Here is an 18,884-nt window from a genome sequence, read left to right on the forward strand (position 1 = left end):
TACCGACCCCCCTTAGCTCCCAGCTGTGCCCTGGACACCATTTGTGAATTGATCGCCCCCCATCTAGCTTCAGAGTTTGTTCTGTTAGGTGACCTAAACTGGAATATGCTTAATACCCTGGCAGTCCTACAATCTAAGCTAGATGCCCTCAATCTCACACAAATCATCAAGGAACCCACCAGGTACAACCCTAAATCTGTAAACAAGGGCACCCTCATAGACGTTTCCTGACCAACTTGCCCACCAAATACACCTCTGCTGTCTTCAATCAGGATCTCAGCAATCACTGCCTCATTGCCTGTATCCGTTACGGGTCCACAGTCAAACGACCACCCCTAATCACTGTCAAACACTTCTGCGAGCAGGCCTTTCTAATCGACCTGGCCCGGGTATCCTGGAAGGATATTGACCTCATCCCGTCAGTTGAGGATGCCTGGTCATTCTTTAAAAGTAACTTCCTCACCATCTTAGATAAGCATGCTCCGTTCAAAAAATGCAGAACTAAGAACAGATTTAGCCCCTGGTTCACTCCAGACCTGACTGCCCTCGACCAGCAAAAAAACATTCTGTGGCGGACTGCAATAGCATCGAATAGTCCCCGCTATATGCAACTGTTCAGGGAAGTCAGGAACCAATACACGCAGTCAGTCAGGAAAGCAAAGGCCAGCTTTTTCAAGCTCTAACTCCAAAAAGTTCTGGGACACTGTAAAGTCCAAACTGTTACAGACCTATATCCATCTTGCCTTGCCTATCTAAGGTCTTCGAAAGCCAAGTCAACAAACAGATCACTGACCATCTCGAATCCCACCGTACCTTCTCCGCTGTGCAATCTGGTTTCCGAGCCGGTCACGGGTGCACCTCAGCCACGCTAAAGGTACTAAACGATATCATAACCGCCATCGATAAAAGACAGTATCAGCCATCTTCATCGACCTGGCCAAGGCTTTCGACTCTGTCAATCACCATATTCTTATCGGCAGACTCAGTAGCCTCGGTTTTTCTAATGACTGCCTTGCCTGGTTCACCAACTACCTTGCAGACAGAGTTCAGTGTGTCAAATCGGAGGGCATGTTGTCCGGTCCTCTGGCAGTCTCTATGGGGGTGCCACAGGGTTCAATTCTCGGGCCGACTCTTTTCTCTGTATATATCAATGATGCTGCTCTTGCTGCGGGTGATTCCCTGATCCAACTCTACACAGACGACACCATTCTGTATACTTCTGGCCCTTCCTAGGACACTGTGCTATCTAACCTCCAAACGAGCTTCAATGCCATACAACACTCCTTCCTTGGCCTCCAACTGCTCTTAAACGCTAGTAAAACCAAATGCCTGCACCCGCATGCCCGACTAGCATCACCACCCTGGATAGTTCCGACATCTATAAGTACCTAGGTGTCTGGCTAGACTGTAAACTCTCCTTCCAGACTCATATCAAACATCTCCAATCCAAAATCAAATCTAGAATCGGCTTTCTATTTCGCAACAAAGCCTCCTTCACTCACGCCACCAAACTTACCCTAGTAAAACTGACTATCCTACCGATCCTCGGCGATGTCATCTACAAAATAACTTGCAATACTCTACTCAGCAAACTGGATGCAGTTTATCACAGCGCCATCCGTTTTATTACTAAAGCACCTTATACCACCTACCACTGCGACCTATATGCTCTAGTCGGCTGGCCCTCGCTACATATTCGTCGCCAGACCCACTGGCTCCAGGTCATCTACAAGTCCATGCTAGATAAAGCTCTGCCTTATCTCTGTTCACTGGTCATGATGGCAACAACCACACGTAGCACACGCTCCAGCAGGTGTATCTCACTGATCATCCCTAAAGCCAACACCTCATTTGTCCGCCTTTCCTTCCAGTTCTCTGCTGCCTGTGACTGGAATGAATTGCAAAAATCGTTGAAGTTGGAGACTTTTATCTCCCTCACCAACTTTAAACATCTGCTATCTGAGCAGCTAACCAATCGCTGCAGCTGTACATAGTCCATTGGTAAATAGCCCACCCAATTTACCTACCTCATCCCCATACTGTTTTTATTTATTTACTCTTCTGCTCTCTTGCACACCAGTATCTCTACCTGCACATGATCATCTGATCATTTATCACTCCAGTGTTAATCTGCTAAATTGTAATTATTTGCCTACCTCCTCATGCCTTTTGCACACAATGTATATAGACTCCTCTTTTCTTTTTTTCTATTTATTTTTTTTACTGTGTTATTGACTTGTTTATTGTTTACTCCATGTGTAACTCTGTGTTGTTGTATGTTCACACTGCTATGCTTTATCTTGGCCAGGTCGCAGTTGTAAAGGAGAACTTGTTCTCAACTAGCCTACCTGGTTAAATAAAGGTGAAATAAAAATAAATACACATTCTAAAAAAATGTGGCAAGAACAGCTCAAATAAGCTAAGAGAAACGACAGTCCGTCATTACGTTAAGACATGAAGGTCAGTCAATGCGGAAAATTTCAAGAACTTTTTCAAGTTTATTCAAGTGCAGTAGCAAAAACCATCAAGTGCTATGATGAAACTGGCTCTCATGAGGACCGCCACAAGAAAGGAAGACACAAAGTTACCTCTGCTGCAGGGGATAAGTTCATTAGAATTACCAGCCTTAAGAAATCGGCTATTAAAACCTCTACTGACTCCCCATCCCGAATGCGGGAGTGTAATCATCGCCTGACACTAATTAGCATAACGCAACGGACATAAATATCCCTAGAAAATATTCCTATTCATGAAAATCACAAATGAAATATATTGAGACAAAGCATTTGTGTAAGTTTATCGATAGCTTAGCATAGCATTTTGTCCAGCTAGCAGCAGGTAACTTGGTCACGGAAATCAGAAAAGCAATCAAATTAAATCGTTTACCTGTGATGAGCTTCGGATGTTTTCACTCACGAGACTCCCAGTTAGATAGCAAATGTTCCTTTTTTCCAAAAATATTATTTTTGTAGGCGAAATAACTCGTTTGTTCTTCACGTTTGGCTGAGAAATCCCCCGGAAATTGCAGTCACGAAAACGGCGATAAATATTCCAAATTAGCTCCATAATATCGACAGAAACATGGCAAACGTTGTTTATAATCAATCCTCAAGGTGTTTTTCAAATATCTATTCAATAATATATCCATCGGGACAATTCGTTTTTCAGTAGGACAGATTGGAGTAATGGCTACCTCTGTATTTTACGCCCCCAGAGAATCTCTCTGGGGGCATCAGGTGACCACTTGCGCAATGTAGCCGCCTACGGCTATTCTTCAACATAAATGCGTAAAACTACGTCACAATGCTGTAGACACGTTGGGGAATACGTAGAAAGCGTAAGCTGGCTGATAGCACATTCACAGCTCAATAGGGACTCATTGGAACGCAGCGCTTTCAAAATATGGGGCACTTCCGGATTGGATTTTTCTCAGGCTATCGCCTTCAACATCAGTTCTGTTATACTCAGTTTTGGAAACGTTAGAGTGTTTTCTATCTTAAGCTGTCAATTATATGCATATTCTAGCATCTTGTCCTGACAAAATATCCTGTTTAAAACGGGAACGTTTTTTTTCCAAAATTGAAAAAACTCCCCCTAGAGTCATAACAGTTAACTGCACCTCAGATTGCAGCCCAAATAAATGCTTCAGAGTTCAAGTGACAGACACATCTCAACATCAACTCTTCAGAGGAGACTGCGGCAATCAGGACCTTCATGGTTGAATTGCTGCAAAGAAACCAGTACTAAAGGACACCAATAATAAGAAGAGACTTGCTTGGGCCAAGAAACACAAGCAATGTACATTAGACCAGTGGAGATCTGTCCTTTGGTCTGATAAGTCCAAATTTGAGATTTTTGGTTACAACCGCCATGTCTTTGTGAAACGCAGAGTAGGTGAACGTGTGTAATTCCCACCGTGAAGCATGGAGGAGGAGGTGTGATGGTGCATTGCTGGTGACGCTGTCAGTGATTTATTTAGATTTCACGGCACACTTAACCAGCATGGCCACCACAGCATTCTGCAGCGATACGCCATCCCATCTGGTTTGCGCTTAGTGGGACTATCATTTGCTTTTCAAAACAGGAAAATTACCCAAAACACACCTCCAGGCTGTGTAAGGGCTATTTGACCAAAAAGGAGAGCGATGGAGCGCTGCATCAGATGACCTGGCCTCCACAGTCACCCGACCTCAAACCAATTGAGATGGTTTGGGATGAGTTGGATCGAAGAGTGAAGGAAAAGCAGGCAACAAGTGTTCAGGATATGTGAGAACTCCTTCAAGACTGTTGGTTAATAAAGCATTCCTCATGAAGCTGGTTGAGAGAATGACACGAGTGTGCAAAGCTGTCATCAAGGCAAAGGATGGCAACTTTGAAAAATCTAAAATATATTTGGATTTGTTTAACTCTTTTTTTTTGTTTACAACATGTGTTATTTCATAGTTTCGATGTCTTCACTATTATTCTACAATGTATAAAATAGTCACACAAAAAAAACCTTGAATGACTAGGTGTGTTCAATCTTTTGACTAGTACTGTATTTTATCCATAACCAAAAATATTGTATTTCCAGCTGTTTGAAGCTGATGTACAAAACCAAAAGTAAAACACATAAAAACAAAGCATGAGACAGGGAAGCACAGAAATAGGGCACATAGAACAGATCTACAGCTGTCACGCCCTGACCTTAGAGATCCTTATTATTCTCTGTGTTTGGTTAGGTCAGGGTGTGACTCGGGTGGGAGATTCTGATTGGGGATCATACTTAGGCAGCACTTTTCCCCACCATTAGGTTGTGGGATCTAGTTATCTGTTTAGTGTCTTCGCCTGACAGAACTGTGCACTTTCGTTTTCCCTTTTGTTTGAGTGTTTTTTGAATAAACAAATCTTGAACACTGTCCACTCTGCGGTTTGGTCTACTCTTCCTACCACCAACGAGAGCCATTACAACAGTGTCTTTGACATATTTTTACAGTTGAAGTTGGAAGTTTACATACACCTTAGCCAAATAAATTTCAACTCCGTTTTTCGCAATTCCTGACATTTAATCCTAGTACAATTATCTGTCTTAGGTCAGTTAGGATCACCACTTTATTTTAAGAGTGCAAATGTCAGAATAATAGTCGAGATATTTATTTATTTAAGCTTTTATTTCTTTCATCACATTCCCAGTGGGTCAGAAGTTTAAATACGCTTAATTAGTATTTGGTAGCATTGCCTTTAAATTGTTTAACTTGGGTCAAATGTTTTGGGTAGACTTCCACAAGCTTCTCACAATATGTTGGGTGAATTTTGGCCCATTCCTCCTGACAGAGCTGGTGTAACGGAATCAGGTTTGTAGGCCTCCTTGCTCGAAAATGCTTTTTCAGTTCTGCCCACAAATTCTCTCTAGGATTGAGGTCAGGGCTTTGTGATGGCCACTCCAATACCTTGACTTTATTGTCCTTAAGCCATTTGGCCACAACTTTGGAAGTAGGCTTGGGATCATTGTCCATTTGGAAGATCAATTTGCGACCAAGCTTTAACTTCCTGACTAATGTCTTGAGATGTTGCTTCAATATATCCACATCATTTTCCTTCCTCATGCTGCCATCTATTTTGTGAAGTGCACCATTCCCTCCTGCAGCAAAGCACCCCCACAACATGATGCTGCCACCCCCGTGCTTCACGGTTGGGATGGTGTTCTTCAGCTTGCAAGCCTCCCCTTTTTCCTCCAAACATAACAATGGTCATTATGGCCAAACAGTTCTATTTTTTTTATCAGACAAGAGGACATTTCTCCAAAAATAACAATCTTTGACCCCATGTGCAGTTGGAAACCGTAGTCTGGCTTTTTTATGGCGGTCCATACTGAGCTGTCGATGTCGATATAGGACTCGTTTTACTGTAGATATAGATACTTTCTTACATGTATCCTCCAGCATCTTCACAAGGTCCTTTGCTGTTGTTCCGGGATTGATTTGCACTTTTCGCACCAAGGTACGTTCATCTCTAGGAGACAGAACGCGTCTCTTTCCTGAGCGGTATGACGGCAGCGTTCCCAGGGTGTTTATACTTGCATACTATTGTTTGTACAGATGAACGTGGTACCTTCAGGCATTTGGAAATTGCTCCCAAGGATGAACCAGACTTGTGGAGGTCTACAATGTTTTTTTCTGAGGTCTTGGATGATTTCTTTTGATTTTCCCATGATGTCAATTGAAGAGGCACTGAGTTTGAAGGTGGGCCTTGAAATACATCCACAGGTACACCTCCAATTAACTCAAAAGATGTCAATTAGCGCATCAGAAGCTTCTAAAGCCATGACATCATTTTCTGGAAATTTCCAAGTCGTTTAAAGGCACAGTCAACTTAGTGTATGTAAACTTCTGACCTACTGGAATTGTGATACAGTGAAATTATCAGTGAATTGATCTGCCTGTAAACAATTGTTGGAAAAATTACTTGTGCAATGCACAAAGTAGATGTCCTAACCGACTTGCCAAAACTATAGTTTGTTAAACAAGAAATTTGTGGTTGAAAAACTAGTTTTAATGACTCCAACCTAAGTGTATGTAAAATTCTGACTTCAACTGTAGAATGATAGATCTATAACTCACATTTCTATGTGAATTTGGTTGCCCCAAAAGTTACATATTGGGAGGCCTCCCAGGTGGCGCAGTGGTCTAGGGCACTGCATCGCAGTGTTAGCTGTACCACCAGAGACTCTGGGTTTGAGCCCAGGCTCTGTCGCAGCCAGCCGAGACCGGGAGGTCAACGCACAATTGGCCTAGCATCGTCCGGGTTAGGGAGGGCTTGGCCGGTAGGGATATCCTTGTCTCATCGTGCACCTGGCGACCTGGTTAGCGCGCACCGCACCTGGCCTACCACAGGGGTCACTAGTGCGTGAAGAGACAAGGATATCCACCAATGTGTCTCCTCCAATACATTGATGTTAAGAAGCAGTGCGGCTTGGTTGGGTTGTGTTTCAGAGGACGCATGGATTTCGACATTCGTCTCTCCCGAGCCCGTACGGGGAGTTGCAGCGATGAGACAAGATAGTAACAACTAACAATTGAATACAACGAAATTGGGGAGAAAAGGGGGTAAAATGTTTTTTTTTAAATGAAGTTACATATTCAGTAGTGTCAATTATTTTATATTTTTAAAGGGCGGAAATGAGACAGGAGGGGTTACCTTGGTAACTTGAGTTGTGATGTTGTCAGTGGTGACATTCAGGGGGGACTCTACAGCCTCTCTCCCCAGGGTGCCTGCCTTCACCTGCAGCATTGTCATTAGGAGGAAGAAGGGTCACTTTCATTATAAGCACAGCTGCTTCAAACACTGACACACACATTTTTGGGGGACAGAGTTACAGAGTTACCCTGGGCTGAGCTCCGTCATCTTACTGGTCCAAAGAGGAGTAGAATAGAAAGGATAAGAGTACAAACCCCAAGCACTAACCTTAAAACGGTAATAAATTGTACTTACAGGAGTAACCATTACCCTAACCCGGCCTAACCCTAGCTTCATGTCTACAACCTAGCTCAACCCTAACCCTATTCATAACTCTAATCTTAGATTATATTCAATATTTCTTTCATGTCTGATTTACACAGATATTTGCTTCGCGTACAACAAAATACACTGCAATACAGTGAGGGACATGGCATAGACCAGATATAACACTAAACATACACATCTTGGTATAATCTAACCCTAGCTTTATGTTCAACCCTGGCTAAACCCTAACCCCTCTAAATAAAGCTCCCCACATCTGAATTCCCAATTTAATTCAGGAACAGACACAGACACACAAAAACTATGTTGCTGGTTCTAGTCCAGCCAAAATACAACTGCATCTTTTCCCACCTCTCGCTCAATAAATCAATAGCTACATTGGGGCCATGCTGTGCTCTGCCATACTGTAGGACAGTAATAGTCAGTCTATTGAGTGAGGGGAGGGGATGGATGGTGAGGTGAACTAGGTACTTACAGGGGAGCAATTTTCTTTACTAGGGAGAGGAGCCTCCTTCCTACTGCCAACTCCCTGGTTCTGGTTCTGGGATGAAGAGAGGGAGGAGAGGAAATGTCACATGGATGAAGGGATGAAGTCATCATGTTCATGCAGATTAAACTGATCAGGTAGAAGAGCAATGTGTCCATATGGGGAAATACAGTCCTCAACCTGACCGTAGGGAATCAGAAGCAAGGTATTAGGATGAACCTATAAGCAAGTTATAAACCAATAGGCAGCCAAGCAAAAGTGTAGCATAACCACTTACATTTTCAATTTGAGTCATTTAGCAGATGCTCTTATACAGAGCGATTTACAGGAGCAATTCGATTTATGTGCCTTGCTCAAGGGCACAACGACAGATTTCTGACCTAGTCGGCTCGGGAATTCGGTTACTGGCCCAACGTTCTTAACCGATAGGCTACCTGCCGCCCTACAGAAGTATGGTATCAACATGGTTATGTACCAACTAGTGAAGTTCAACTCAACAGATCCTCCTGCCATTATCAAAACAGCATGTTTGCTGGCACTGTGATACAAATTAATTAGTTAATTGAAATATTAATTGAAATATTAAAGTGGCAATCGGCAGCTGAACAATACCAAAGTGTTCTGCCTTGGTTCTGTTTAGGAAACTAAGACCTTTGTATCGACAGACATAGCTATCCTGATTTGTGCTGCAGAGAAAATAGAGAGGATCCCGAATGCATAGAACAGCAAGGTCAAAGTGTAAACCATACAGAGAACAGCTAAAGTGTAGTGCACCGAGTCTCTTTCTCCTGCTTTAAAAACCTTTTACAGCAGAGGACTAAATCAGCGTCACACAGAGTGTTTCTTGGTAGTCAAACAAATCTACTTTGAAACAAAAGTACTCCACTCGTAGGAGTGGAGTAGTTTGTTCATAACCATCCTCCTTTTTTGAGGCCACTAGGTCTCACAGCTCCGGGTTGGAGCGATCTGGTCGCATCCACGCTTCGGTCTGCAGGTTGTATAACTTTTTCATTACATTTCATTACATTTCATTATAGTACAACGGTCTGATTTGTCTAATCTTAGCAATTTCCTCTTAGCTAGCTACATAGTCGTCGTTGTATCAAAGATAATTGCGTAATTATCGTATTTCGTCGTCTCCTATCTGTCGTCTCCTATCTGTCCAACACGTTCACCGTCTACCGTAGCACTGTAGTACTATCACACTCAACTGAACGTCTTGATTAGTGTAGTGTTAGCTAGCTACATAGCTAGCTACATAGTTGTCTTTGCTGTCTTCGTATCCAAGATAATTGTGTAGCTTAGAGTGTGGAGTCTTAGAGTGATAATTGCGTTATTATCGTATTTCGTCGCCCTCCTATCTGCCTAGCAGCTAGCCAGCTAGCATACGTTCACCGGCTACCGTAGCACTGTAGTAACTATCACACTCAACTGAACGACTTGATTAGTGTAGTGTTAGCTAGCTACATAGCTAGCTACATAGTTGTCTTTGCTGTCTTCGTATCCAAGATAATTGTGTAGCTTAGAGTGTGGAGTCTTAGAGTGATAATTGCGTTATTATCGTATTTCGTCGCCCTCCTATCTGCCTAGCAGCTAGCCAGGTAGCATACGTTCACCGGCTACCGTAGCACTGTAGTAACTATCACACTCAACCGAACGACTTGATTAGTGTAGTATTAGATAGCTACATAGTTGTCTTTGCTGTCTTCGTATCCAAGATAATTGTGTAGTTTAGAGTGTGTAGTCTTAGAGTGATTATCTTAATTCACCGAGGTTAGCTAGCCAGCTATTTTGTCGTCCTTAACGTAGGAGACACTCCTAGCTAGCCAATAGCCAGCCAACGTCTACTGAATAGAACTTTCGCATTCCGGTCGCATTCGCGTCGCTCCACAGGTAGTATCACTTTTTCACTGCATTTCATTACAGTCCCAACGGTGTGATTTGTTTGATCGTAGCTAGCTACATAGCTAGCTACATAGCCGTCTTTGTTTCAAAGATAATTGTGTAGTCTAGAGCGATTTTCTAGGTTAGCTAGCCAGCTATTGTCGTTCTCCTAACGCAACGTAACGTAACCAACACTGCTAGCTAGCCAGCTAGCTCCCGATAAGCAGCATTGTAGAAACTTCACACTCAACGGTACGACTTGATTAGGGTAGTGTCAACAACGCAGCTAGCCTACCCCAGCAGTACTCTATCATTTTAATCATTTTAGTCAATTAGATTCTTGCTACGTAAGCTTAACTTTCTGAACATTCGAGACGTGTAGTCCACTTGTCATTCAATCTCCTCTGCATTAGCGTAGCCTCTTCTCTAGCCTGTCAACTATGTGTCTGTCTATCCCTGTTCTCTCCTCTCTGCACAGACCATACAAACGCTCCACACCGCATGGCCGCAGCCACCTAATCTGGTGGTCCCAGCGCGCACGACCCACGTGGAGTTCCAGGTCTCCGGTAGCCTCTGGAACTGCCGATCTGCGGCCAACAAGGCAGAGTTCATCTCAGCCTATGTCTCCCTCCAGTCCCTCGACTTCTTGGCTCTGACGGAAACATGGATCACCACAGACAACACCGCTACTCCTACTGCTCTCTCTTCGTCCGCCCACGTGCTCTCGCACACCCGAGAGCTTCTGGTCAGCGGGGTGGTGGCACCGGGATCCTCATCTCTCCCAAGTGGTCATTCTCTCTTTCTCCCCTTACCCATCTGTCTATCGCCTCCTTTGAATTCCATGCTGTCACAGTTACCAGCCCTTTCAAGCTTAACATCCTTATCATTTATTGCCCTCCAGGTTCCCTCGGAGAGTTCATCAATGAGCTTGATGCCTTGATAAGCTCCTTTCCTGAGGACGGCTCACCTCTCACAGTTCTGGGCGACTTTAACCTCCCCACGTCTACCTTTGACTCATTCCTCTCTGCCTCCTTCTTTCCACTCCTCTCCTCTTTTGACCTCACCCTCTCACCTTCCCCCTACTCACAAGGCAGGCAATACGCTCGACCTCATCTTTACTAGATGCTGTTCCTCCACTAACCTCATTGCTACTCCCCTCCAAGTCTCCGACCACTACCTTGTATCCTTTTCCCTCTCGCTCTCATCCAACACTTCCCACACTGCCCCTACTCGGATGGTATCGCGCCGTCCCAACCTTCGCTCTCTCTCCCCCGCTACTCTCTCCTCTTCCATCCTATCATCTCTTCCCTCTGCTCAAACCTTCTCCAACCTATCTCCTGATTCTGCCTCCTCAACCCTCCTCTCCTCCCTTTCTGCATCCTTTGACTCTCTATGTCCCCTATCCTCCAGGCCGGCTCGGTCCTCCCCTCCCGCTCCGTGGCTCGACGACTCATTGCGAGCTCACAGAACAGGGCTCCGGGCAGCCGAGCGGAAATGGAGGAAAACTCGCCTCCCTGCAGACCTGGCATCCTTTCACTCCCTCCTCTCTACATTTTCCTCCTCTGTCTCTGCTGCTAAAGCCACTTTCTACCACTCTAAATTCCAAGCATCTGCCTCTAACCCTAGGAAGCTCTTTGCCACCTTCTCCTCCCTCTTGAATCCTCCTCCCCCTCCCCCTCCTCCCTCTCTGCAGATGACTTCGTCAACCATTTTGAAAAGAAGGTCGACGACATCCGATCCTCGTTTGCTAAGTCAAACGACACCGCTGGTTCTGCTCACACTGCCCTACCCTGTGCTCTGACCTCTTTCTCCCCTCTCTCTCCAGATGACATCTCGCGTCTTGTGACGGCCGGCCGCCCAACAACCTGCCCGCTTGACCCTATCCCCTCCTCTCTTCTCCAGACCATCTCCGGTGACCTTCTCCCTTACCTCACCTCGCTCATCAACTCATCCCTGACCGCTGGCTACGTCCCTCCCGTCTTCAAGAGAGCGAGAGTTGCACCCCTTCTGAAAAAACCTACACTCGATCCCTCCGATGTCAACAACTACAGACCAGTATCCCTTCTTTCTTTTCTCTCCAAAACTCTTGAACGTGCCGTCCTTGGCCAGCTCTCCCGCTATCTCTCTCAGAATGACCTTCTTGATCCAAATCAGTCAGGTTTCAAGACTAGTCATTCAACTGAGACTGCTCTTCTCTGTATCACGGAGGCGCTCCGCACTGCTAAAGCTAACTCTCTCTCCTCTGCTCTCATCCTTCTAGACCTATCGGCTGCCTTCGATACTGTGAACCATCAGATCCTCCTCTCCACCCTCTCCGAGTTGGGCATCTCCGGCGCGGCCCACGCTTGGATTGCGTCCTACCTGACAGGTCGCTCCTACCAGGTGGCGTGGCGAGAATCCGTCTCCTCACCACGTGCTCTCACCACTGGTGTCCCCCAGGGCTCTGTTCTAGGCCCTCTCCTATTCTCGCTATACACCAAGTCACTTGGCTCTGTCATAACCTCACATGGTCTCTCCTATCATTGCTATGCAGACGACACACAATTAATCTTCTCCTTTCCCCTTCTGACGACCAGGTGGCGAATCGCATCTCTGCATGTCTGGCAGACATATCAGTGTGGATGACGGATCATCACCTCAAGCTGAACCTCGGCAAGACGGAGCTGCTCTTCCTCCCGGGGAAGGACTGCCCGTTCCATGATCTCGCCATCACGGTTGACAACTCCATTGTGTCCTCGTCCCAGAGCGCTAAGAACCTTGGCGTGATCCTGGACAACACCCTGTCGTTCTCAAATAACATCAAGGCGGTGGCCCATTCCTGTAGGTTCATGCTCTACAACATCCGCAGAGTACGACCCTGCCTCACACAGGAAGCGGCGCAGGTCCTAATCCAGGCACTTGTCATCTCCCGTCTGGATTACTGCAACTCGCTGTTGGCTGGGCTCCCTGCCTGTGCCATTAAACCCCTACAACTCATCCAGAACGCCGCAGCCCGTCTGGTGTTCAACCTTCCCAAGTTCTCTCACGTCACCCCGCTCCTCCGCTCTCTCCACTGGCTTCCAGTTGAAGCTCGCATCCGCTACAAGACCATGGTGCTTGCCTACGGAGCTGTGAGGGGAACGGCACCTCACTACCTCCAGGCTCTGATCAGGCCCTACACCCAAACAAGGGCACTGCGTTCATCCACCTCTGGCCTGCTCGCCTCCCTACCACTGAGGAAGTACAGTTCCCGCTCAGCCCAGTCAAAACTGTTCGCTGCTCTGGCCCCCCAATGGTGGAACAAACTCCCTCACGACGCCAGGACAGCGGAGTCAATCACCACCTTCCGGAGACACCTGAAACCCCACCTCTTTAAGGAATACCTAGGATAGGATAAAGTAATCCTTCTCCCCTCCCCCCTTAAAAGACCTAGATGCACTATTGTAAAGTGGCTGTTCCACTGGATGTCATAAGGTGAAAGCACCAATTTGTAAGTCGCTCTGGATAAGAGCGTCTGCTAAATGACTTAAATGTAATGTAAATGTAAAAAGCTGATGGATGGAGCTGGAGAAATGTAACCACTCTCAAATCCATAGACAGAGCATTGGATGCATGATATGAACATGATCATTTTAACCATGTTCTGAGCCACGTCAGTGCTGCTGGAGACCTTAGTGTCATTACAGTTGACGTCAGGCTATATAGTGTTCGTTTATATTTACTTTATTTACCAACATTGGAGTAAAACAAGCTTATATTTGGGGTTCTGGTGGGGTATGACAGTTGAACTAAGCTCATGAAGCATTTATTTATAAGTTACATTCTTCAAGAATCAATGGGTACATATCATTAATTTATAAGTCCAAAAATGAATGTCGCAACTGCAGATTGCCCCTTTAAGTATCATAGACAACACAAGCCAATTATAGGGTATCAGTCTGATATAAACTAAAGAGCTCTGCATGGTTGAGAACATGGGAGAAGTCTTCATTTTAACAAGCTTATTTTAAAAGGATGTGCATGCAAATATTTTGAGGCAATATCATATCAAGGCAGAAAACGAAACAATCCGGCCACAATCTGGTTAAATATACTGTCTAAACTTGCAGCCCATTATTTGCACATGCAAAACCTGTAATGGCAGATTAGAGAGATTCTCTATACCCTTATCCCCCATGACCACAATAATTACACCAGTCCAGCTCCAGTCAAATCCATCAGGGAGTTAATGAGTGTGCGGTTCAGAGAGAAGGGGTGAGAATGTACAGCAGAAAATCAGACTGCAGCCAGAGCAAGCATAGCATAGCCTTCAGCCTTTCAGCTGTTGTCAAGAGAGACTGACACATACCAGGACTCCCTCTGGTGGCTGAGCCACGTCAGTGCTGCTGGAGACCTTAGTGTCATTACAGTTGACGTCAGTCTCCATTTGCTGCACACACACACACACACACACACACACACACACACACACACACATACACACACACACACACACACACACACACACACACACACACACACACACACACACACACACACGTGTCGTGGCTTACTACAAATCAAGAGCACATCTGCCCAAGAGGCTCTACACCATATAAATATCCATCTGTTATCTATTAGACTATCCACCTATTCTAGACATTCTATTTCCATGCTTAGCATGTCTTTCACTGAGAAGTAAAAATGTTGACTTGAGTTTCCACTTCAAAGGCACCCTCTCCAGATCACTGACACAGCTCATCCTCATCATTAGATGAATGGCACACCAGAGAGGCACTAATTACATTTTAATCAGGCACCTGTTGGGGCTGCCACAGCTTCTTACTCAGACTGCAGAGAAATGGAACTCCCGCATTCTTTCATCATTCTCGTTAATTTCCTGTCAATACTTTAATCCCTCCATAATGATGCAATTATGTCATTGTGGTTGTGAGAATAAGGCACTCAGTCTAATCAAGATCTGCAGAGATATGAAGAGAATAAGACTAATATATATTAGGCTATACCATAGACTCAGGGCCGGCGTTTAGTACAGGCCTTAGGGGGCCTGCCCTAGCATGCCTCCTGGCCCACCCTGCCATACCTCCGTGCCCATATACAGTGGGGCAAAAAAAGTATTTAGTCAGCCACCAAAGTTCTCCCACTTAAGGTTATCTCAATACTTTGTTATATACCCTTTGTTGGAAATGATAGAGGTCAAACATTTTCTGTAAGTATTCACAAGGTTTTCACACACTGTTGCTTGTATTTTGGCCCATTCCTCCATGCAGATCTCCTCTAGAGCAGTGTTGTTTTGGGGCTTTTGCTGTGCAACATGGACTTTCAACTCCCTCCAAAGATTTTCTATGGGGTTGAGATCTGGAGACTGGCAAGGCAACTACAGGACCTTGAAATGCTTCTTACGAAGCCACTCCTTCATTGCTCGGGCAGTGTGTTTGGGATCATTGTCATGCTGAAAGACCCAGCCACGTTTCATCTTCAATGTTTTCACTCAAAATCTCACAATACATGGCCCCATTCATTCTTTCCTTTACACGGATCAGTCGTCCCGGTCCTTTTGCAGAAAAACAGCCCCAAAGCATGATGTTTCCACCCCCATGCTTCACAGTAGGTATGGTGTTCTTTGGATGCAACTCAGCATTCTTCGTCCTCCAAACACGACGAGTTGAGTTTTTACCAAAAAGTTATATTTTAGTTTCATCTGACCATATGACATTCTCCCAATCTTCTTCTGGATCATCCAAATGCTCTCTAGCAAACTTCAGACGGGCCTGGACATGTACTGGCTTAAGCAGGGGCACACGTCTGGTACTGCAGGATTTGGGTCCCTGGCGGTGTAGTGTGTTACTGATGGTAGGCTTTGTTTCTTTGGTCCCAGCTCTCTGCAGGTCATTCACTAGGTCCCCCCGTGTGGTTCTGGGATTTTTGCGTGGAGCCCCAGATCGAGGGAGATTATCAGTGGTCTTGTGTGGCTTCCATTTCCTAATAATTGCTCCCACAGTTGATTTCTTCAAACCAAGCTGCTTACCTATTGCAGATAGGTCTTCCCAGCCTGGTGCAGGTCTACAGTGTTGTTTCTGGTGTCCTTTGACAGCTCTTTGGTCTTGGCCATAGTGGAGTTTGGAGTGTGACTGTTTGAGGTTGTGGACAGGTGTCTTTTATACTGATAACAAGTTCAAACAGGTGCCATTAATACAGGTAACAAGTGGAGGACAGAGCCTCTTAAAGAAGAAGTTACAGGTCTGTGAGAGCCAGAAATCCTGCTTGTTTGTAGGTGACCAAATACTTATTTTCCACCATAATTTGCAAATAAATTAATTAAAAATCCTACAATGTGATTTTCTGGAATTTGTTTCTCATTTTGTCCATTATAGTTGAAGTGTACCTATGATGAAAATTACAGGCCTATCTCATCTTTTTAAGTGGGAGAACTTGCACAATTGGTGGCTGACTAAATACTTTTTTGCCCGACTGTAAATAAAATATTCAAATATTGATACTTTATTTGACCAAGAACCTAAACTATAATGAAACTAATTTCACACATATAATAACAGATGAAATAAATGAAGTAGGCTAAAGTATGATGAGGGAGAATGGAAGAGTTGATGAGCGAGGGGAAGCAACGATGCACAATTATGTAATCACTTATTGTGAATGAAGAACAGTGCGGGCCATTTTATTGTATTGATCTATTCTAATTATAATCTCAAAATGGTATGTACTCTATCAGTCTACTCTGGCCTACTTGGAGTACACATTGAGAGCTTGCATAATTTACAAACTGCAAGAAGACCAAGACGAATGGATGCACTCGTTAGCGTTGTCCATGGTCTTTTTGCCATTGTAAATTACGCAAGCTCTGAATGTGTTTTCCAAGTAGGCCAGAGCAGACTGATAGAGTACATATCATTTTGAATCAAAATGACTCCAATGATGTGGAAGAAATGAATTATGATGACATCTCTGATGAGTTTTCTTCTGATTCTGAGCCTCAACCTGAACCTACACCTGCACTGAACAGGTGCCGTGAAAAAAAATGGATTTGCTCTGGCGCCTGCCTCTGCCGGATGTATACATAAATGGATATAGGCTACTCCTTTTTAAACAACAAAAATACCAAACTAAATGGCAGATTGCTGGGGTCAAAATGACTAGATAATGGTCCTACTGTTGTCTTATTCACTAAATGTTTTCATTTCCTGCCCAAGATCATTTCACACATGTTTTGTTCAAACAATTTAGACCCCTCTGCTACATTTGATCATTAGTTTGCACCTTCAGTAGTATGCACCCTTATTAGTATGCACCCTTATTAGTATGCACTAGCACAGCACTGAAAGTAGATCTGTGCTTTAGCAAACTCCTCTGTCGTGTTTGTTGGCAGAGGTCTTGGCTGGAGCACAAACAGATGAGACTACTGTACCAGGCTGAATCATCCACCAAACACAGGGGACAGATGTGAGTCCATAGGCATAGCCTGATGTAGTATACCTGCTCTGACATGTCCATGATGTTGGTGCTGGTGACGTCTGACCCATTGGTGTGTGTCTTGGCGTCGGCCTCCCTCAGAATCTGGGCAGCGCTAACAGCACTGGGGTCTTTCCTGGCTACTGGGGGCTGCAGCAGGGTGAGACAGAAAGGTACAGTGAGACTATGTAAATAGAGAACAATATAATGTCTCTGGTCTAACTTCATCAATATTCCCTGACAGTAAAACAACTGTCAACAAATGGCCTGAAATTGACCCCCAAAATGTGTTGGGGGTCAATAATAGGAAGCATTTTGGGTTGCTGAATGACTTTTGAGACACATGAAAATCCATCAGATGATCTAATTGACATGGTCAAAACAGATGTCTGAGTACGGTATATTCTGTCAAATACGTGCTGGCTTCAACATGGTACTGAAAATGCTTATCCTTAGGTCAATTACAACACATTTATTATTCAAAGATTACAATACTTTTCAAACAGACAATGAAACAATACAATTATGCCCATACTACTGTATCAATTGGTGATTGTATATAACTTACTTATATAACTTAGACCAAACATTCAGTAAAGAAAGCATGATTGACAATGGAAGGGAAAATACAAGGAAACATACAAATTGCACAATAATCTAAAGCAAAAAAACAGCAGAAGCAAATGGATAAACCATAGGAAAATGAATAAAAAACATGGATAAACCATAGGAAAATGAATAAAAAACATGGATAAACCATAGGAAAATGAATAAAAAACATGGATAAACCATAGGAAAATGAATAAAAAACATGGATAAACCATAGGAAAATGAATAAAAAACATGGATAAACCATAGGAAAATGAATAAAAACATGGATAAACCATAGGAAAATGAATAAAAAACATGGATAAACCATAGGAAAATGAATAAAAACATGGATAAACCATAGGAAAATGAATAAAAAACATGGATAAACCATAGGAAAATGAATAAAAAACATGGATAAACCATAGGAAAATGAATAAAAAACATGGATAAACCATAGGAAAATGAATAAAAACATGGATAAACCATAGGAAAATGAATAAAAAACATGGATAAACCATAGGAAAATGAATAAAAAACATGGATAAACCATAGGAAAATGAATAAAAACATGGATAAACCATAGGAAAATGAATAAAAAACATGGATAAACCATAGGAAAATGAATAAAAACATGGATAAACCATAGGAAAATGAATAAAAAACATGGATAAACCATAGGAAAATGAATAAAAAACATGGATAAACCATAGGAAAATGAATAAAAACATGGATAAACCATAGGAAAATGAATAAAAAACATGGATAAACCATAGGAAAATGAATAAAAACATGGATAAACCATAGGAAAATGAATAAAAAAATGGATAAACCATAGGAAAATGAATAAAAAACATGGATAAACCATAGGAAAATGAATAAAAAACATGGATAAACCATAGGAAAATGAATAAAAACATGGATAAACCATAGGAAAATGAATAAAAAACATGGATAAACCATAGGAAAATGAATA

The 18,884-nt window shown here is 43.6% G+C and overlaps 1 protein-coding gene across 9 annotated transcripts in view; it reads right to left on the minus strand.

Annotated features, from left to right (window-relative positions):
- Positions 1-18,884, minus strand: part of LOC115143415 (band 4.1-like protein 1) — a 174,917-nt gene that overhangs the window by 8,371 nt on the left and 147,662 nt on the right. For 8 of the 9 annotated variants that reach the window (XM_065001949.1, XM_065001951.1, XM_029683826.2 and 5 more), the window contains 4 exons: positions 17,345-17,470; positions 14,199-14,279; positions 7,976-8,041; positions 7,177-7,260 (listed from right to left, as the gene is read on the minus strand). In XM_065001949.1, coding sequence (XP_064858021.1) covers positions 7,177-7,260; positions 7,976-8,041; positions 14,199-14,279; positions 17,345-17,470 — 357 coding nt within the window. The remainder of the gene's footprint in view (positions 1-7,176; positions 7,261-7,975; positions 8,042-14,198; positions 14,280-17,344; positions 17,471-18,884) is intronic. The other variant, XM_065001952.1, reaches the window with a different exon arrangement.

This window comes from Oncorhynchus nerka, linkage group LG15 (assembly GCF_034236695.1).
Source record: "Oncorhynchus nerka isolate Pitt River linkage group LG15, Oner_Uvic_2.0, whole genome shotgun sequence".
NCBI classification, from domain to species: Eukaryota; Metazoa; Chordata; class Actinopteri; order Salmoniformes; family Salmonidae; genus Oncorhynchus; species Oncorhynchus nerka.